Source organism: Heptranchias perlo, unplaced genomic scaffold (genome assembly GCF_035084215.1).
Source record: "Heptranchias perlo isolate sHepPer1 unplaced genomic scaffold, sHepPer1.hap1 HAP1_SCAFFOLD_60, whole genome shotgun sequence".
Taxonomy (NCBI): Eukaryota; Metazoa; Chordata; class Chondrichthyes; order Hexanchiformes; family Hexanchidae; genus Heptranchias; species Heptranchias perlo.
This window is the reverse complement of record NW_027139623.1, coordinates 1,650,466-1,670,381: the sequence shown is the minus strand read 5'-3', so window position 1 is coordinate 1,670,381 and position 19,916 is coordinate 1,650,466. Positions and strand designations below refer to the sequence as shown.

Sequence of the window (19,916 nt, the reverse complement as noted above, 5' to 3'; positions counted from 1 at the left end):
CAGTGAGGCCCGGACACCCCATTCTCAGTGTTTTATATCAGACAGTCTCCCACCTTCATGTTCAGCACTAGAGAGAGACAAACACACACTGTCAGTCTCACACTTCCAATCGGTGTGTCTATATCACGCTTGCCAGCAGTATCCAACCTACTTACACAGCACCAGAGACAGACAGACAGACAGACACGATGAGAGAGAGAGATCGAGAAAGCGGAGAGACAGAGACAGACAGACATACACAGTATCAGTTCCAGACTGACCTGTAAAGTTGCGTTTTATCCAGAAAGATCCCATTGTTGAGAAAGAAGGTGCAGTCTCATCTCTCACTGTTATTGTACCAGAGACAGACACATTATTAATCCCACACTGAGGTACAGTGCAGAGAGTGAAAGAACAATGGGCTGCATTTAACCCTCTTTTGCCTGTTCTACCATCTGCAGTTATGTAGCTCAGGGCCGTTCGGCATTATTCTCAGTAGACCGAGAGTTTCACTCCGGTTAAATTAATCTATGATGTTTGCTGTCAGATATTAATCCTACACGGTCCCAACAAACACACCTACTCACTCTTTCCTCACATGTTTCTCCAGGATTGGTTTGAGAAATGCTCGCATCAGTTTTATCAGTAAAGAGTACGAGAATGAACAAAATCCATAGACCCATTTCAGAGCCGCCCACTTTATCTCTGAAAGACTCTTTACCATCAAAAGATACCGAGAGAAACAGCAGGGATGGAAACATCTAGTTTAATAGTTAGAGATTGGAAAGTCAGTCTGGATTCCAGCGTTTGGCACTGGTGGAATCCCATCTGTTTCCCATTCTGGTGCCTGTTCCTGCACTGCCTGTGGACCCCATTCCCTCTGACCTTTCCCCCAGACCCACTTCCTTTGCTCAGACTCTGAAAAATTCCAATTGGGGAAAGTTTCCATCGATTTTTGTATTGGGAATTAAACCAGATATCTGCGCATGCGTGACTCAGCCCCGCCCCCAGCGCTGGTTGTTGGTGAGCAGAAGAGCGCATGCGCGCTCCCCTCCCCCAGCTCGGCCTGTGGGCGCCATTCCCTCAGTGAGCGGAAGAAGATGGTTTAAAACAGCCGGGAATGGAGAGATCACGGCCCCCGGGGGAAGGGAGCAAAGAGCAGCCTCGTTACAGCAGCTCATCGCTTCGGGACCGTGTCCGCAGATGGGCTCAGAGATCGGCATTGAGTCCGGGGGAAGGTCAGGGGGAGTCCGGAGGCTGTTTGTAAGAGGCGGAGTGGATCAGGAACTGGTCCCGGAACATGGAGTGAGCGGGGGAAGGGAGAGGTCATTCTCGGGCTGTGTGTGTACAGGGTGTGTCCAGGGTCAGGGAGACAGAATGGGAAGAACCTGCTATTTAAAATCATTGCTGCTTTCTCTCCCCAAACCAGGAGTGAATGGTTCTGGTTTAGTTCCAGTCTCACGCTGTTTATTGTTATTGGACAGTGAAGAGTGGAAACAGAGCTGGACAGTAAGGATGTGGGGAGTTATACAAAGAGCGTCAATTGCAGGCATCAGGTGAGAAGTGTGAAGGACACATTTTAAACAGCGGCTGTTTGGTTTCAGTTGAACGTTTGGTCCCATGGGAGAGCGGATTAGAAACCTGACCTGTGCAAAGGTCCCTGCCCCATCGGGTAGTACCATTCATGTGTTAGTGGAGGGGTTGGGTTGTGTCTGGATGTCTCTAAATTGTTGTAAAACAGCCCAACACACCTGGTGTGCAGAAGCTGAATGCTGCAGTACTGCAGTGGAGTCAGACACTGACACTGTTCGAATCGCTGATTTATATTTAAGGATATTCAAAATAATTATTTACAGATATTAAACTGATCACTTCTGTATTTTCTTCCTCACCTGTTCTTGAGTTACCAGACATACGTTTCTTTCTACAGGCAAACCCGTGAAGGATCCACAATGAATGTGATGTTTCGTCCACCCGAGGCACAAGGAACAGTGCAGCCAGCTCCTTCTCACACACAGTAAGTACATTATCACTCACAGAGCACAGAGACACAGACAGGTCATCAGTTCCACAGTCTCAGACAGCAGAAGTACTCAGTCCCACAATGATCCCAAATTCCAGAGACACATTTTCAATCCACAGTCAAACAGAGCAGGTGAGGCAGACAATGTTCCATTTCCCCCGAACTCAGTCCCACTGACAGGGAGATACAAAAATCCCAGTCCAAAATCACACTCTCAGATTGTCTATTTCACAAACGGGCAACATTAGCCATGAATTAAATACCAGATAGAAATCACACATGGTACCCGATTGAAAGGTACAGAATGAATCCCAATAATGTTCCTTGAGATTCCTATTGAATTCGAGCCCAGAACTCTCACACACATGTGAGTTTAATACTTGCAGTATCCATTCAAATAGTGTACCATTCGAATACAAATTGCTAGTCCAAAACTCACGTACAGTATCAGATTGAGAAATGCTGTGACAGTGTAACCTGAGAAACAAATTAGATACCAGTTTATAATACACTCATAGTATGAGATTTAAAGGAACAGTATCAATTCTGTCAGTCCAGACTGAGATACACATTACACACGAGTCCAAAAATCTTATAAAATAAAATTTAAAGTTACAGTATCAATTCCTTCAGTGCAGACTGATCTACACATTATATACCAATTCACCATATCATTTTGAAAGATTCATTATCATTCACAATAGTAATCACAGAAATACACATTCAATACGAGTTCAAAAAGCACACAAATTATCTGATTAAAACCTCCAGCATCAAATCCTAAAGTGTATCCATTTTTACCAATTAAATAATGAGAAAAACTACTTAAACATTAAGATATTAAAGCGACAGTATTGAATACCATAATATAATCTGAGAGAATAATTGCATAGAGATACAGAATGAATCTCACACTCAGATACCGTAAACTGAAATAAGAATACAGAATGAATTCAGACTTGCACATTGTCTCAGAGACTGAATTACAGAATGAATCCCACACTGAGATAAAGTAGCAGAGAATGATAGATACAGAATGAATCCCACACTCACATATAGCACCAGAGAATGGCAGATACAGAATGAATCCCACACTCACATATAGCACCACAGACTGGCAGATACAGAATGAATCCCACATTCAGATATTGCAGCAGAGACTGACAGATACAGAATGAATCCATCACTTATATATAGTACCCCTGAGACTGACAGATGCAGAATATACACCAAGCTCACAGTCAGTACCAGAGACTGACAGATATAGAATGAATCCTACACGCACATACAGTACCAGGAACAGAATGAATCTCACTCATGCACAGTACCAGGGGCTGACAGATAAAGAATGAATCTCAAACTCACAAACAGTACCAGAGACTGACAGATGGAGAATGAATCGCACAATCACATCACTGCAGACTGAGTTACGCATTACATACCAGTCCAAAAATCTCATAGTGTCAGATTGAAAGATAAAGTGTCAATTCCATTGGTGCAGACTGAGCTGCATATTCGATATATTGGTAATACTCATGTTATACTGAAATAAACAGGATCAATACCGTTGGTACAGACTGAGCTACACATTACATACCAGTCCACAAATCACATTAATGATTAGACTGGAAGGTATAGTTTAAATTCCATTTGCACCACCTGAGCTAAAATTATATAACAGCCCAACAACCTCATACAATATTAGACTGAAAGATACAGAATCAATTCCTTTAGTGCAGAATGATCTATATGTTACTCACCAGTCCAAAAATCTCTCACAGTGTTAGACTCAGATACTGAATTAATCCCATTATTGCAGACTGATCTGCACATTACATACCAGTCCAGTAATTTCAACGTGAACAGATTGAAAGGTACATTATCATTCACAATAGAGTTCAGAGATTAAGATGTAATACTACTCCAAAACTCACATACATTGTTTGATTAAAGAAAATCGAAAAGTGCATCCATATTAACATATTAAATACTCGACAAAGAACTGTATATACTTTGGAGTGTTAAAGATACAGTTTCAAGTACGATACTCTGAACTGAAATAAGAATATGGAATGAATTCAGACTTGCACATTGTCTCAGAGACTGAATTACATAATGAATCCCACACTGAGATAAAGCAGCGGAGAATGGCAGATACAGAATGAATCCCACACACACAGACAGTACCAGAGACTGACAGGTACATAGTTAATTCCACACTCACATACAGCACCACAGACTGACAGTGATGGAATTAATCTCACACTGAAATAAAGCACCAGAGACTGTCAGATACAGAATAAACCCCACTCTCATATACAGTATCAGAGACTGACCTCTACTGGACGTAAGCGAGAACTGTAATGAGGGAACAAATTCACATTATCTGTCGTGGTTACAGAAACAGGACAATGTGCAATGTGAGGAAAGTTTCTGTCTGTAACTTTTACTCTCCTATTTTTGGACATTTTGACGGTGAAACATGAAGACAATTGATTCATAATGAAGTTTTTGTTTCATTCATTCGACAGTTGTGAATTTGCCCCATTATATTTCACTGTACATTGTGCAGTATTTCTCTCTGATTTCTCAGGACACGATTTACATTGCTCCTCTACCCCATTTAGACTCTTATTTTCCATGCAGTATGTGGCCTCCTTATTCCCCGTAGCGAAATGTAGCATCTCACACCTTTCTATATTGAAATTCAATGGCCATTTACACGGCCGTTCTGCAAGTTTATTTTGTCCCAGTCTTCCTCAGTATTGACAATACCCCCGAACTCAATTACAAGAATTTAACACAGCATTACAAGTAGTGTTTGGTCAAACAAAATGTACTTGCAGCTCGTCTCCATTGCCAGTTTTTCTAAATCCCACCCGTGCAATATAATGTGAAGAATGAGTTTATCTTCTGTCCCTCTCTCATCTGTAAACTTCAATGACCCGGGGTTTGGGGACATCTACTGGCCGGAAGCAGAACTGCAACAGTTCGGAACAAATTGCTGAAACCGGACAATGTGCAGTGTGAGCGTGTTTGTGATTGGTGGCAGGTATTAAATCTGATTTTTTTAAACCCAACCATTAAACTTTAGTGTTTGTTATTGAACAGTAAACAGAGCCGGACAGTAAGGATGTGGGGAGTTATACAAAAAGCATTTATTGCAGGCCTCAGGTGAGAAGTTTGAAGGACACATTTTAAGCAGCGGCAGTTTTGTTTTGGTTGAACGGTTAGTCCTAAGGGAGAGGGAAATATCAATCTGATATGTGCAAAGTTCCCGTCCCCATCGGGTAGTCCCATTGATGGATCAGTGCAGGGGTTGGGTTTTGTCTGGATGTCACTAAATTGTTTTAAAACGGCCCAACACACCTGGTATGCAGAAGCTGAGTGCTGCAGTCCTGCAGTGGAGTCAGACACTGACACTGTTTGTATCGGTGGTTTTCATTTGTGGATATTAAAATGATTATTAACCGAGATTCAATTGATCACTTTTGTATTTTCTACCTCACCTGTTCTTGAATTACAAGAGATACTTTTTATTCCTTCAGTTAAATCCTCGAAGGACCCAGAATCCGTGTGATGTTTGCTGCACCCGAGGCACAAGGAACAGTGCAGCCAGCTCCTTCTCACACACAGTATGTGCATTATCACTCAGAGCACAGAGACACAGACATGTCATCAGTCCCACAGTCTCAGACAGCAGAAATAGTCAGTCCCACACTGATCCCAATCCAACAGTCAAACAGAGCACGAGAGACAGACGGAATTTCCATTTCACAACGACTCAGCACCGCTGACTGGCAGATAAATAATTCCCAGTCCAAAATCACACCCAGTATCAGGTTGAAAGGCACTGTGTCAATCTCACGTTATTTCAGCCTTAGCTACAAATTAAATACCAGATAGAACTGACACATTGTACCGATTGATAGGTACAGAATGAATCACAATAGTGTACTCCAAGATTCAAATTAAATACCAGCCCACAACTCACACACATTATGAGTTTAAAGATGCAGTATTCATGACAATATTGTACACTGAGATACAAATTAGATACCATTTCAGATGTTACCCATATTTGACTCACATATATGTCCAAAATTCTCATAGTGTCAGAATGAAATGTACAGTTTCAATTCCTTTACTGCAGACTGAGGTACACATTAGATGCCAGTCTAAAATTCTCATACAGTATCAGATTGAAAGGCACAGTATCAATCCCATTAGAGCAGACTGAGCAACACATCACATACCAGTCCAAAAATCTCAGTGTCAGGTTGAAAGATACAGTATCAATCCCATTAGTGCAGATTGAGCTACACATTATATACCAGTCCAAAATTCGCATGCAGTATTAGACTGGAAGATAAAATATCAATTCCTTTACTGCAGACAGAGGTTCACATTAGATACCTGTCCAAAAATCACGTACAGTATCAAACTGAAAGATATAGTATCGATTTGATTAGTACAGACTGACCGACACGTTACATACCAGTACACAAATCTCACACAGTATCTGACTGGAAGATACAGTATCAATTCCATTAGTGCAGACTGAGCTACACCTTCCAAACCAGTCCAAATATATTACACAGTGTCAGACTGAAAGGTAAATTATGAATTCCATTAGTGCAGACTGAGCTACACATTATATTCAGTCCAAAATTCACATACATGATCATACTGAAACATACAGTGTGAGTCCTATTAGTGTAGACTCAGCTACACATTAGAAACCAGTCCAAAAATCTCTCGCAGTGTCTGACTGAAAGTTAGAGTGTCAATTCCATTAGTACAGTCTGAACCACACATTACATACCAGTCCAAAAATCTCACACAGTATCTGACTGGAAGATACAATATCAATTCCATTAGCCCAGACTGAGCTACACAATAAATATCAGTCCAATAATTTCACAGTAAAAGATTGAAATGTACATTATCTTCACATAAATTAAGATGTAATCCTAAAACAAAACTCACACACGTTGTTTGATTAAAATAAAATCCAAAAGTGTATCCATATTTACAAATTAATGGTAGATTAAGGATTTGCATACATTAATGAATTAAAGATACAGTTTCAAGCAACATACTGTAACCTGAAATAACATGACAGAAGAAATCCTGACTTGCACTTTGCCCAGAGACTGAGTTTCAGAATGAATCTCACACTGTGATAAAATACCAGAGACTGCCAGTCACACAATGAATGCACCACTCATACACATTCCCAGAGATTGACTGATACAGAATGAATCCCACACTCACAGAATGTATTGGAGACTGATGGATATAGATTGAATATCACACTCATATACAGGCAGAGAATTAATCCCACACTCACGTATAGTCTGACATCTACTGGCCATAAGTGAGAACTGTAACAGAGTGGAACAAATTCACATCATCTGTCGTTGTTGCAGATTCAGGACAATGTGCAATGTGCGGAAATAGTTTCTCTCTGTTACTTCTATTCTCGTATTTTTTCATATTTTGTTAGTGAAAAATTAGACAATTGATTCATAATAAAGTTTTTGTTTTGCTCATTCGAAAGTTGCCCCATTATGTTTCACTCTTCATTGCGCAATATTTCTGTCTGATTTCTCAGGACACGATTTATATTAATTCAAATAAACCGAACTGAAACACAAATAAAAACAGAGCGCAAATCTGGAAGTTTCAATGACGACCGTCAGAAGTGAAAGGGATAAAACATAGAAAAAATTAAAACTGAAAATGCTGGAAAGACTCAGCAGGTCCGGCAGCATCTGTGGAGAAGGGAAGCTCGGGTTAACGGTTCAGGACTATGACCCTTCTATAGATCAGAAAGGTTAATCCGACATAATTTAAATAAAGAACGGGAATTAGCAGAGGAAAAGACTGCAGAAAATCAATTAATTTCACTGAATCTGGGCAATTGTGTCCCGCATCCACTGTACAGATCAGCATAAATAATAATACAAAGGATCAGAGTTAAATTCAACGTTATGGGGGAAATACATTAATTTAAAACATTTTTTAATATAAATTAGACCCGTTTGTGTTTTGGAAACACTATCCCTCTGAACATCATCAAATTCGGTTCCAGTCTTGCTGTTTCTGACTTCAGCGTGCTGGGATTCAAACCTGTTGGAATTAACTGCTTGGAAGGCAGCTATACTCACCATTATGGCGCCTTATTTTACAAGGAGGGAGAAATGGAATGTTTCTGTGGAGTTTGGGACTGAATTGCTCCCTTTGGGTTTCTGGCACTTTAAACATAGACAATAAATATTTCCCAAACATCAGCCCCTGAACAGACACAACAAGCTGATGGAATTTCTCATTTATAGATATTAAATAAGAGTATGACAAAAGCGAATAGGAAGAGGTTAAGAAGAGGTCACAAAAACAATTAGGGAAGCAAACAGGAACCACGAAATCAAATTATCAAGGAATATCAAAAGAAATAGTAAATTTTTCCACAGACACAAAAATAACAAAATGAAAATCAGAATATCTTGAGGGTCACCCGGGGATTCACAAGATAAACTGACAGGTAACGTCAGCGAAATGGCAGAAATATTGAGGTTTGGGGACATCTACTGGCCGGAAGCAGAACTGCAACAGTTGGAACAAATTGCTGAAACCGGACAATGTGCAGTGTGAGCGTGTTTGTGATTGGTGGCAGATACTAAATCTGATTGGATATCTGAAGAAACCAATCAGAGCGTGAAAGAAAATGTGTTGTGTCATCACGCCCAATCGTCCAATCACAATCATTGCCTTCTCCATACCCTCATTACCATAGGGCTGTGGGGCTGCCTATTTAATCCGAGCTCGGAGCGGATTTGGGTCATTTCTGGGTCTGAAATTGAGTTTGAAAATGCCTGAGGACAAGAAAGCAGCTCCCAAGAAGGGCGCCAAGAAAACCTTGAGTAAAGCACCAGCCAAGGGCGGCAAGAAGCGGAGAAAGTCGAGGAAGGAGAGTTACTCCATCTACGTCTACAAAGTGATGAAGCAGGTTCACCCCGACACCGGCATCTCCTCCAAGGCCATGAGCATCATGAACTCCTTTGTGAACGATATTTTCGAGCGCATCGCGAGTGAGGCTTCCCGCCTGGCCCATTATAATAGTAAACAATTTTACAACACCAAGTTATAGTCCAGCAATTTTATTTTAAATTCACAAGCTTTCGGAGATTTTCTCCTTCCTCAGGCAAATGTTTCAAGATCCCCATTATAATAAACGGCGCACCATCAGCTCCCGGGAGATCCAGACCGCCGTGCGCCTGCTGCTGCCCGGGGAACTGGCCAAGCACGCCGTGTCGGAAGGGACAAAGGCGGTCACCAAGTACACCAGCTCCAAGTAAAACTCCACAATGTACTGAAAAAAAACAACGGCTCTTTTAAGAGCCACCCACAACCTCTCTGAAGGAGCTGCATTTCCTATATATTTACTTAGGATTGTTCTAATACTGTAATATTATTCCAATCTTATTATGAAGTGATACTGTAACTGCCCCGTTGAAATCCCTAATCCATAAACTGATCCGCTCCTTCCCCTTTGCTTCGCTCTTAAAGCGTTACAATTCTGTCTCACTCCCTTCGTGTTTCGTTTAACTGGAAGAATCCAGTCTCCGAATGTTTACCAGCTGATGTGAAAATCCTCACATCAACAGCAAACCCACCCCTTGCAGAAACACAGCGGAATGGGGGCAGAAGGAGAGCTCCGTCCGGGTCCCAATTTTCACAGAAGCACTCCCGGCCCTGTGAGAAGGAACCAATCTATAACGTGTCACTTTTATAAAGACTAAATTGAAATGTGTTCCTTCACGGAATGCTGTGAATGGGGATTTAGTCCCGAACGGTACAGTTTGAAAGCGATGTGAGAATGAGACATAATTTAAAACAGATTTTAAACAGCGCCAGCGATTGGTGACGGGTACCGCTGAATAAGACAAGATACAAAGAACGGGTTTAAAATCTTGTGCTCAGGGAGAACATTGATCGAAATCCGGTCCTTTACTGCACTGAAATTGGCGGGCTTTTTGAAATTCATCAAATTCCTGGTCTGACCGTTGAGGCCGGTAAATCCCGCCCTCTTCTGATTCCCAGCTATCTGATTGGTTAATGAAATAGGCAAATGAGGTGTATTAAAGAACAACCAATCAGATGACATTTCAGTCTATAAGAAGGGTCAATACGGAAATCATTCTTCATTCTTTGTGAAAGTGTTTGTGAGATTGTGGAAATGTCTGGAAGAGGAAAAACCGGCGGTAAAGCTCGGGCCAAGGCCAAGTCTCGCTCATCCCGGGCCGGACTGCAGTTCCCTGTGGGCCGTGTTCACAGGCACCTTGCGAAAGGGGAACTACGCTGAACGTGTGGGTGCCGGAGCCCCGGTCTATCTGGCTGCTGTGCTCGAGTATCTGACGGCTGAAATCCTCGAACTGGCCGGCAACGCGGCCCGGGACAACAAGAAGACCCGCATCATCCCCAGACACCTGCAGCTGGCCATCCGCAACGACGAGGAGCTCAACAAGCTGCTGGGACGGGTGACCATCGCTCAGGGCGGGGTGCTGCCCAATATCCAGGCCGTGCTGCTGCCGAAGAAAACCAGCACTGTGAGCTCCAAGAGCAAGTAAAGCGGCCAAGATTTAATCTGATAACCCAAAGGCTCTTTTCAGAGCCACCCACTGTATCTATGAAAGGGCTGGTTACTGTCTGAAGAGATGTATGTCATGTATAAATGCGTAGGCTTCAAGGAGATCTTGAAACATTTGCCTGAGGAAGGAGAAAATCTCCGAAAGCTTGTGAATTTAAAATAAAATTGCTGGACTATAACTTGGTGTTGTAAAATTGTTTACAATTGTCAACCCCAGTCCATCACCGGCATCTCCACATCATGTCTGAAGAGAGTCAGGAATCAATTTAATAAGGACTTGATTCCGATTGTAGAACTAACAATAACTTGTTAAATACAAATGATCCATGTCGGTCTGTTGAAGTACTCGCTTCCGGACAGCAGATGTCGCCAACCTCCAATTAATTGAAATTTGCAGTTTGGGGAATGTGACAAAATACCAGAATTGTCATTAAAGTGGGCGGGTGGGATACAGAAATAACAGGGACGTTTGATCAACGGCATCAAGAGGTATTCCGTTGTGTTCCACCCATTATTATTTACATCCCATCCTCCGACAACATTTGCTCGGTCTGTATTATTTTCCCCAGATTTGCACAACAGAAGCTGACTGTTGATTATTGTGTCAGCGATTGCTGAATCAAGAATGTGAGTGATATTTGCCCCTGTTATTGGATGTGATTGAGGGAATGATACTCTCCCTGTCGGCCTGTTCCTGCTCAGTGAATGTAACACTAATCTTTCTGATTCTGATTCTAGCGCTGACGGAGAGCAAGATACACATTGCCTCTGGATCTATTAGTGCGAGAGTTACATTGAAACAGCCTCTGACACTATAGCTGCAGGGGGAAAATAGACTGAAACGTCATTTGATCCGAGTCTGGTTCCTTACATCCAGCATAGGTTTTAGATCCCGTCCGATTGCACCTGTCCTTCAGTGCTGGACTCAAATGTCCAGTAAAGTGTTGGAGTGAGGCTCGAACTTTTAAACACCTGACTCCGACATTCGAGTGTTTCCAACCGATCCAAGCTGACACTACATTGGAAATGAGAACTTGTATCTCTCGTACCTTCCACCAGTGCACGAGTCCCTCTCTATGTCCCACTGGGGGTGTATGTACCTCATGTGAAAGAGTGGGGTCGGAATCAGAACTTTCTCTGTCCGAATGAGGCATTGGAGGTGATGAGTGTCAGTCTGGTGGAATTCATCTCCCTCCAGTCCTGCGTGTATGGAAATGAAACTGTCTCCGTTCAAATTCCTCATGCTGGTTAGTCTGGAATTGGCACTCCTGTACGTCTGGTGGTGAATCTTAGCCATAAAACGGAGATGGGCTCTGCTCCCATCTCTCCGCTGTTATGATTAACTGTTGGCCCATCAGGCCTCACCGTCTGACATCCGCTCCCTCCCCTCCATAAATTTCCCATTCAATCAACATTCTGTCAACTGCTCGGCCCTGCGATTTCAACCCAGGAGATCACAGCTCTTTCCATCGCCGATTTGGTGGCTCTGAAAAGAGCCTTTGTTGCACTTGGTGCTGAAGCCGGGTCGGGTTTAGGCGCGCTCCCCGCGGATGCGGCGGGCCAGCTGGATGTCTTTGGGCATGATGGTGACTCGCTTGGCGTGGATGGCGCACAGGTTGGTGTCCTCAAACAGCCCCACCAGGTAAGCCTCGCTGGCCTCCTGCAGGGCCATGACGGCCGAGCTCTGGAAGCGCAGGTCTGTCTTGAAGTCCTGAGCGATCTCTCGCACCAGGCGCTGGAAGGGCAGTTTGCGGATCAGCAGCTCGGTGGATTTCTGGTAGCGGCGGATCTCCCTCAGAGCCACAGTGCCGGGTCTGTAGCGATGAGGCTTCTTCACTCCGCCCGTGGCTGGAGCGCTCTTCCTCGCCGCTTTGGTAGCCAACTGTTTGCGAGGAGCTTTCCCGCCGGTCGATTTACGCGCCGTCTGCTTGGTCCTGGCCATTTTCTGAACAGATCTCAACACAACCTGACACAGAGACTGTTAATACGGAGTGCGCTCTGGGGCCGCCTTATAAAGGGTCTAAGGGGATCCGCCCCTGGCCTCTGATTGGCTTCAGTCCCACACCCTGTCAGGGAGGGACTGTGATTCGCAGGTTTGAACCGCGCTCTGTCAGTCAGACCGAAACGGCGGGAGGTATTGGGCCCCAATTGGCTGAGCTGAAATTAATCATCAATTTCAAAAAGCCCGCCAATTTCAGAGCATCAAATAACAGTTTCAAGAAAATCTCATTTCCCTCCAGCAATTTAAGAATCTCTCTCTTTATAATCTCCATTATTTCCTTCTCCTCAGCCCAAATCTCAGGCTGTTTCACATTCCGGTTCATTCTCTGATCTGTCTGTAAACGGGCGGGAATAAAGCCCCGGTCATTGCTTTCCGGAACGGGACAAAGTCCAGCTTCAATTTCAAAAATCCCGCCAGTTCCGGCCCGGTGAATCGCTCCTCAAACAGAAACTTCACATCGAACTGATAATTGAATGAGGGCAGGAAATAAAGAGCGAGCAGAGAGGACACAGCGGGAGAGGGAGTGAGGAGGGATTTTACTCTGAGCGGAGAATGTAATGTCTGGGGAAAGAGTCTGTATCCCCGCCTGTTCATTTCGATCGTGAAACCGGGAATTCCGCTCCTTCTCTCGGGATGGCCGAGAACCCCGGCCGTTGTTTCTGATCTCCCTGTACCGAGTGTTGGGGAATCGCCCCAAACTAATTAAATATCCGAAACTGCTTCCCCACCCCGAGATTATTCCTCTCCCCGTTCCCAGGTCAGTGCTCTCTCTGTGAGGCGGTGGGCGGCTCTTAGAAGAGCCTTTGTTTTGTGTTCGGTTTGAAAGGGTCGAGTTGTTCAGCCGCCGAATCCATAGAGAGTGCGGCCCTGCCGTTTCAGAGCGTACACCACATCCATGGCAGTGACCGTTTTGCGCTTGGCGTGTTCAGTGTAGGTGACCGCGTCCCTGATCACATTCTCCAGGAAAACCTTCAGCACCCCGCGGGTTTCCTCGTAGATCAGACCCGAGATCCGCTTGACACCGCCACGGCGAGCCAGGCGGCGGATGGCTGGTTTGGTGATCCCCTGGATGTTATCACGAAGCACTTTACGGTGCCGCTTGGCTCCGCCTTTGCCCAGTCCTTTGCCTCCTTTACCTCTGCCAGACATGATTATTCGTCACTCAAATCGCTGCTGAATGAAGAGCAAACTGATGCTGGTTCCGTTTTTATGCAGCCTGCCCTGACCTGACTGAAACAGACAGAGGGTGAGAGAGGGAGGGGAGGAGACAGAGTGAGATATTGAACAGGGAGGGGAGGAGACAGAGTGAGATATTAAACAGGGAGGGGAGGAGACAGTCAGAGTGACGGACAAAGCGGAGAGCAGCCTCTGATCTTCCAGCTCCACCTCCAGCTTTCTCCACCGCCAATTTCAAACCGTTTATCGATAATAGAACCGAAACACAGCGCTCCGCAGAAACCCTGACAGACTCGGGCTTCATAGAATCCCGGAGCTTTTCAATAAGCCCCGTTACAATCAATAGTCAGCAATATTCCTGCCAAAATACAGTCCTTTCTATAACAAGTCAACCCGCCTCCTTCCATTTCAGTCCCAGACCCGATTCGATCTCCCCACACATCCCCTCCCAGACGGGTTCAGCAGTTTACAAACACTTTATTCCAGCTGATTTGGAGAATCTCATGTGTTGGGGTTTGAATTGTGATAGCGGCGGATCTCCGCCAGTTTTACCCTGTCACGGACTCTCACCCTGAATCTGTGAGAAAAAATGAACTGGGACTGGAGCCGAACACACGCCAGTTCCAGTGAGGCCCGGCCCGGACATCCCATTCTCTCTATTTTATTTCAGACAGTGGGGGTGGGGCGGGGATAGCGAATATCAGCGAGGCACCAGGACCCTGGGTTTATTTGAAATGATTTCTATCTGAAATCTGAGCCCGGCCCCGGGACAGGAATCATCTGATTCCGGGATCAGCTCTTTTCTGAGAGACGTGGGTGGCTCTGAGAAGAGCCGTTGGGTTCAGATGGTCAAAAGTTGCACTTGATTTTTTACTTCTTTTTGCCCGCTGCTTTCTTAGGCTTTGCTGACTTCGGCTTGGGCTTGGCCCTCGGTTTTTCCACCTTCTTCGCCTTCGCCTTCACTGTCTTGGGGGTCTTGGGCTTCTTCGCCGCCGCTTTCTTCTTAATTGGTGATTTCGCCGCCTTTTTCGTGGTCGATTTCTTGACCGCTGGTTTCTTGGCCGTTAATTTCTTGACGGCTGTTTTTTTGGCCGCTGGTTTCTTTCCGGGAGATTTCTTGGTCACTTGTTTCTTCACCTTCTTTACCACTTTTGTCTGGGTTTCCTTCTTAGCGACTCTGAAGGAGCCCGAGGCGCCCGTGCCCTTGATCTGCACCAGGGAGCCTTTTTCCACATTTCTCTTGATACTTAATTTGATCTGGGACCGGAGCTTCTCCACATCCAGGCCTTTGGTCGCCAGAACCTTCTTTATCGCGGCCAGGGATATCCCCTTGCGATCCTTGCAATCCCCCACAATCTTGAGGATCTGTTCTCCCAACGGGGGACCGGTGGGCTTGGGTCTGGGAACCGCCTTCTTCTTCTTGGGAGCCTTGGGTGGAGCGGCGGCGGCGGCAGGAGGTGCCGTTTCGGCGGCTGCAGTGTCTGTCATGTCCGGGACTCTGTCGAAAATCTCTCTGACAGTCAGAGCTGGGTCAGAAATGAAACGAGAGGCGGCGGCACAGAGCAACTTAAAGGCACAGAGCGGACGGGGCGGAGACATCCTGCTGTCAGCTCCCGGCCCCTCCAGCCTCTCTGTGTTTCTCTCTCCTCTTAAACTCCCCGATTCCAATTCAAATCGGGCACTCCAGAGTCCCAGACGAGCCCCTTCCTATCTCGAACACCGGTATGTTTGCTGTCGAAAAACTTTCACCGGAATTAAAAGCACCAGTTTCGATTTAAACCCGTTTCATTGCTGCACTGATCGCGCTCTCTCACCCGATCGCTGACATGATCTCCGTTTTTCGGCTGAAATCTTGAATTGATCTGAAACTTTACCTTAAATTTCCACTTCGGAGCTCGGCAGTGGAGGAGGGCGTTCCTTTGACAGGGATTTTTTTAAATTTTACTCAAAATAGACTTGGAAATCCGGCGATGAGACCGGCCACACAAACACAGTGACATTACTCTAACCCGCCCGCCCCTTTAACACACTCTCTCTGACACAATGTTCACATCTTCACATTCACAGGACAAACTGTTCGCCAGATTGACAATTCCCGGGACAGGCTTTCCTCCCCGCTCGGCCTGTGCTGCAGATTCTCGGGGGTTAGTTGTAGTTTCCCAGCTCAGTAACTGTTAAACACTGTGAGGCCGGCGCTCCTCACAGTGTCTGGTCCCCAGATTCAGGGGCAGGAGCCAATCACAGCTGTGGATGTGATAATCCACATCTGGTTTTACATTATTATATTGATCCACACCGAAATATGTTTGATTAAGATGAAAATACAAATTATCCGCTCTGGGCTCCTCCAATCTCTCTGTGTCTCTCTCTCCTACTAAACTGACTGACAGACAATCGTAACTGGTGTCCTATCCGTCCCGTTCTCAATACCCAGAGACGGCTAGTTACTGAATAAATTCAACATTCATAGGCAGTCCAGTGTCAGACAGTTACAGGCTGTTTCTCTCCAACTTTCCTTACTGGACTGGAGACAGGTAAATGCACCGTCAGACCGGAGCATACATAATAGAAGGGACAGTGACCGTCTCACCAACAGAACCGGAGGTCTGTTCACAGACACAGAATCAGTCTTTACCTTACAACAGGGTGTTCATATTACGCTCAGTAACAGTATCCTGCTTTCATGTACAGCACTAGAGAGAGAAAGACAGACCGACAGATAAACAGAGAGAGAGACATACACACAGACACAGTATCAGTCTCACACTTCCTATCAGTGTGTCCGTTTCACGCTCAGTAACAGTATCCCACCTTCATGTACAGCGCTAGAGACAGAGACACAGAGAGGCACAATATCAGTCTCACATTCCCACCAGTGTGTCCGTTTCACACTCAGAATGGGAAGAACCTGCTATTTAAAATCATTGCTGCTTTCTCCCCCCAAACCAATAGTGAATGTTCCTGGTTTAGTTACAGTCTCACTCTGTGGTTGGACAGTGAAGAGTGGAAACAGAGCCGGACAGTAAGGATGTGGGGAGTTATACAAAGAGCATCGATTGAAGGCACCAGGTGAGAAGTGTGAAGGATACATTTGAAACAGCGGCTGTTGGGTTTCGGTTGAAAGGTTAGTCCCATGGGAGAGGGGATCAGAAACCTGACCTGTACAAAGGTCCCTGCCCTCTCACACTCACATACAGTTCCACGGACTGAGAAATACAGAATGAATCCCACACTCACACACAGTGCCAGGGAGTGAGAGATACAGAATGAATCCCACACTCACACACAGCACCAGAGACTGACAGATACAGAATGAATCCCACACTCATACACAGGACCTGAGACTGACAGATACAGAATTAATCCCACACTCACACACAGGACCAGAGACTGAGATTCAGAATTGCTGCTTTACTCGGTCATCATCCTTTGAATCTATTGGGGAAATTGAAAGAAAGTCAGTGAAACCGCCCCATTTTAATGTTTGTCTCTGTAGAATTTACGACCCAATAAAGTGAATACGTGTCCGGGGTCCGTTCAATGCCCCTTTTGCTTTGCTCTTGCTCTCATTCAGATTTACACCGTCCCCGGTTTTCACGTTAACAATCACTTTCAGGGCGAAGAATCAGAATTCAGTTCCTTCCTCTTTCTCACTGCGGAGCCAATCTCTGAAATAATTAATTACTGATATTAATATCCCGCATATTAGCAGCACGTTCCCGCAGTGTAACAATCCAGAATGAACGTCTTGGAGAAAATATGCTCATTTTAAGGCTTCGTCAATGATTCCGTTTTCAGGACACGGCTCCTGTTCAGTCCCTGCAACGGAATCAATCGATAACCTGTAATTTGTTATTTTTACAGGTAGAAGTGAAATTTGTCCATATCAGCAATCTATGAATGGGGTTTTATTCCGCAAGTTATCGACAATGTGTTTTTAAAACAGCGCTAGGAATCTGGGACGTGTAATACGGAATAACATTATTACAAAGAGATTTTAAGTCTTTGTCTGAAAACGACATATCCGGAGTAATTCACTGATTTCATACACTGAAATTGGCGGCCTTTTTCAAATTTTAAAAAATCGGTCAATTCTGGCCAATAAATTGCTCTGTTTTCTTATTGACGTCTCTCCGATTGGTTCAGGAAATTAGTTTTCAAGCAAAGCAACCAATGAGAAGTAGTCTCAGTTTCTTGCGGGCTTTGAGAGTTGGGCCTGTGGTAATTCCAGGTCCCCAATGACTGAGCTCAAACGGTTCAATTTCACAAACCCTCTCAGTATCAGTGTCAGAAACAACCGTCAGAGGGAAAGTCCACATCACAAACTGGCCCCTTATCACAGCGGTTCAGCTTAACCAGTTCTCCCATGGAAATCCCCGGTCCCACATCACAACATCTGACTGATAAATAGAACCAAAACAGAGCGAATGGAGTGAAGGAGCATTTCAGTGAGTGGGGAATGCAGGTCCGGGTGAACTCACTTGTAACGTTCCCTGGACAATTCAGTGCACTCATTCAGGGAAATTTTCCTCTCAGTAACCGGTGCAGCACGCCGCCGATCCCACGTCACCGTACTGTGTGTTCCTGAAAACTCCTTAATTATAAAACTATTCCCCAACCCCATATATCCCGCACCAGTTCCCAGGTCAGTGCTCTCTCTGTGAGGCGGTGGGTGGCTCTTAGAAGAGCCTTTGTTTTGTGTCCGGTTTGAAAGGGTCGAATTGTTCAACCGCCGAAGCCATAGAGAGTGCGGCCCTGCCGTTTCAGAGCGTACACCACATCCATGGCAGTGACCGTCTTGCGCTTGGCGTGTTCAGTGTAGGTGACCGCGTCCCTGATCACATTCTCCAGGAAAACCTTCAGCACCCCGCGGGTTTCCTCGTAGATCAGACCCGAGACCCGAGATCCGCTTGACACCACCACGGCGAGCCAGGCGGCGGATGGCTGGTTTGGTGATCCCCTGGATGTTATCACGAAGCACTTTCCGGTGCCGCTTGGCTCCTCCTTTGCCCAGTCCTTTTCCTCCTTTACCTCTGCCAGACATGATGATTCTTCACTCAGATCGCCGCTGAATGAAAAACTCTCGCCTTTCTTCTCTATTTATAAAGCCCGCCCCGACCTGGTTGAGAAAGGCACATTATCGGAGAGGCCGGGGAGGAGTGTTTGAATGACAGTCAGAGCATGAAGTGCGGGAGGGAGGAGACTGGCTCAGAATGACGGACAAGCGGACGTGAAACTTCAAGCTCCGCCTCCAGGAATCAGTTACCGTCCTTTATAAACTTTTCACCAGCATCAAATGCGAAATATAAATTCAGACACAATCCTTACAGACTCCGCCTTAATATTCAAGGATTGCTCGAAAAAAAAGGCGGAAAATACAATTTAAATTCAATAAATGAGGCACACTACAGTTCCAATACAATCACTATCATAACAGAATCAATCAGTGCCGCTACGGAACCGTTGGAAGAGGGAGTTTTAGTTTTCAGATTTGTAGCTGACAGTAGGCGCCCAAAAGTTCAATAAACTTGAATCGGTGTGGAAGGCACCCGATACCTTTCCGTGCTTGGGTCAGTGTGGGACTGAATAGATTCAGGCACCGGGATGGATGGAGACTGGTCCTGTGTGGGGACTGAATAGATTCAGGGACCTGGATGGATAGAGAATTATCCTGTGTGGGGACTGGATAGATTCAGGGACCTGGATGGATGGAAAATGATCCTGTGTGGGGACTGGATAGATTCAGGTACTGGGATGGACAGAGACAGTTCCTGTGTGGGGACTGGATTCAAGGACTGAGATGGACAGAGACTTGTCCCTGGCCACTGTGTGAAGCGGAATCTTAAACTTCGCAACCTCAGCGTCCAATTTACCCTGAGATAAGCATCAGACCCCATTTCCGCTCCACCACCAAGACCGCCAACTTCCACCTCCGAAACATCGCGCGTCTCCTCCGCTGCCTCAGCTGATCTGGTGCTGAAACCCTCACCCACGCCCTTGTTACCTCCAGACTTGGCTCTTCCAATGCTCCCCTGGTCAGCCTCCGATCTTCTGCCCTGTGTAAACTTGAACTCCTCCAAAAC

General features: G+C 45.3%; 2 protein-coding genes and 1 long non-coding RNA gene across 3 annotated transcripts in view; 2 read left to right on the top strand and 1 right to left on the bottom strand.

The window, feature by feature from the left end:
- Positions 1-19,916, top strand: part of LOC137316676 (zinc finger protein 850-like) — a gene marked incomplete at its 5' end in the record, with an annotated part of 305,128 nt that overhangs the window by 146,476 nt on the left and 138,736 nt on the right. The gene's annotated exons all lie outside the window — the stretch shown is intronic.
- On the top strand, positions 1,293-7,564 carry LOC137316762 (uncharacterized). Its single transcript, XR_010961585.1, has 3 exons — positions 1,293-1,535; positions 1,910-1,996; positions 5,551-7,564. It is a non-coding gene; the product is annotated as an uncharacterized lncRNA (long non-coding RNA).
- Positions 14,704-19,730, bottom strand: LOC137316661 (histone H1-like). The gene is made up of 2 exons (XM_067980506.1): positions 19,707-19,730; positions 14,704-15,261 (listed from the first exon to the last, which is right to left on the bottom strand). Exons 1-2 carry the CDS (start codon positions 19,728-19,730, stop codon positions 14,704-14,706), a joined length of 582 nt encoding a protein of 193 aa, XP_067836607.1.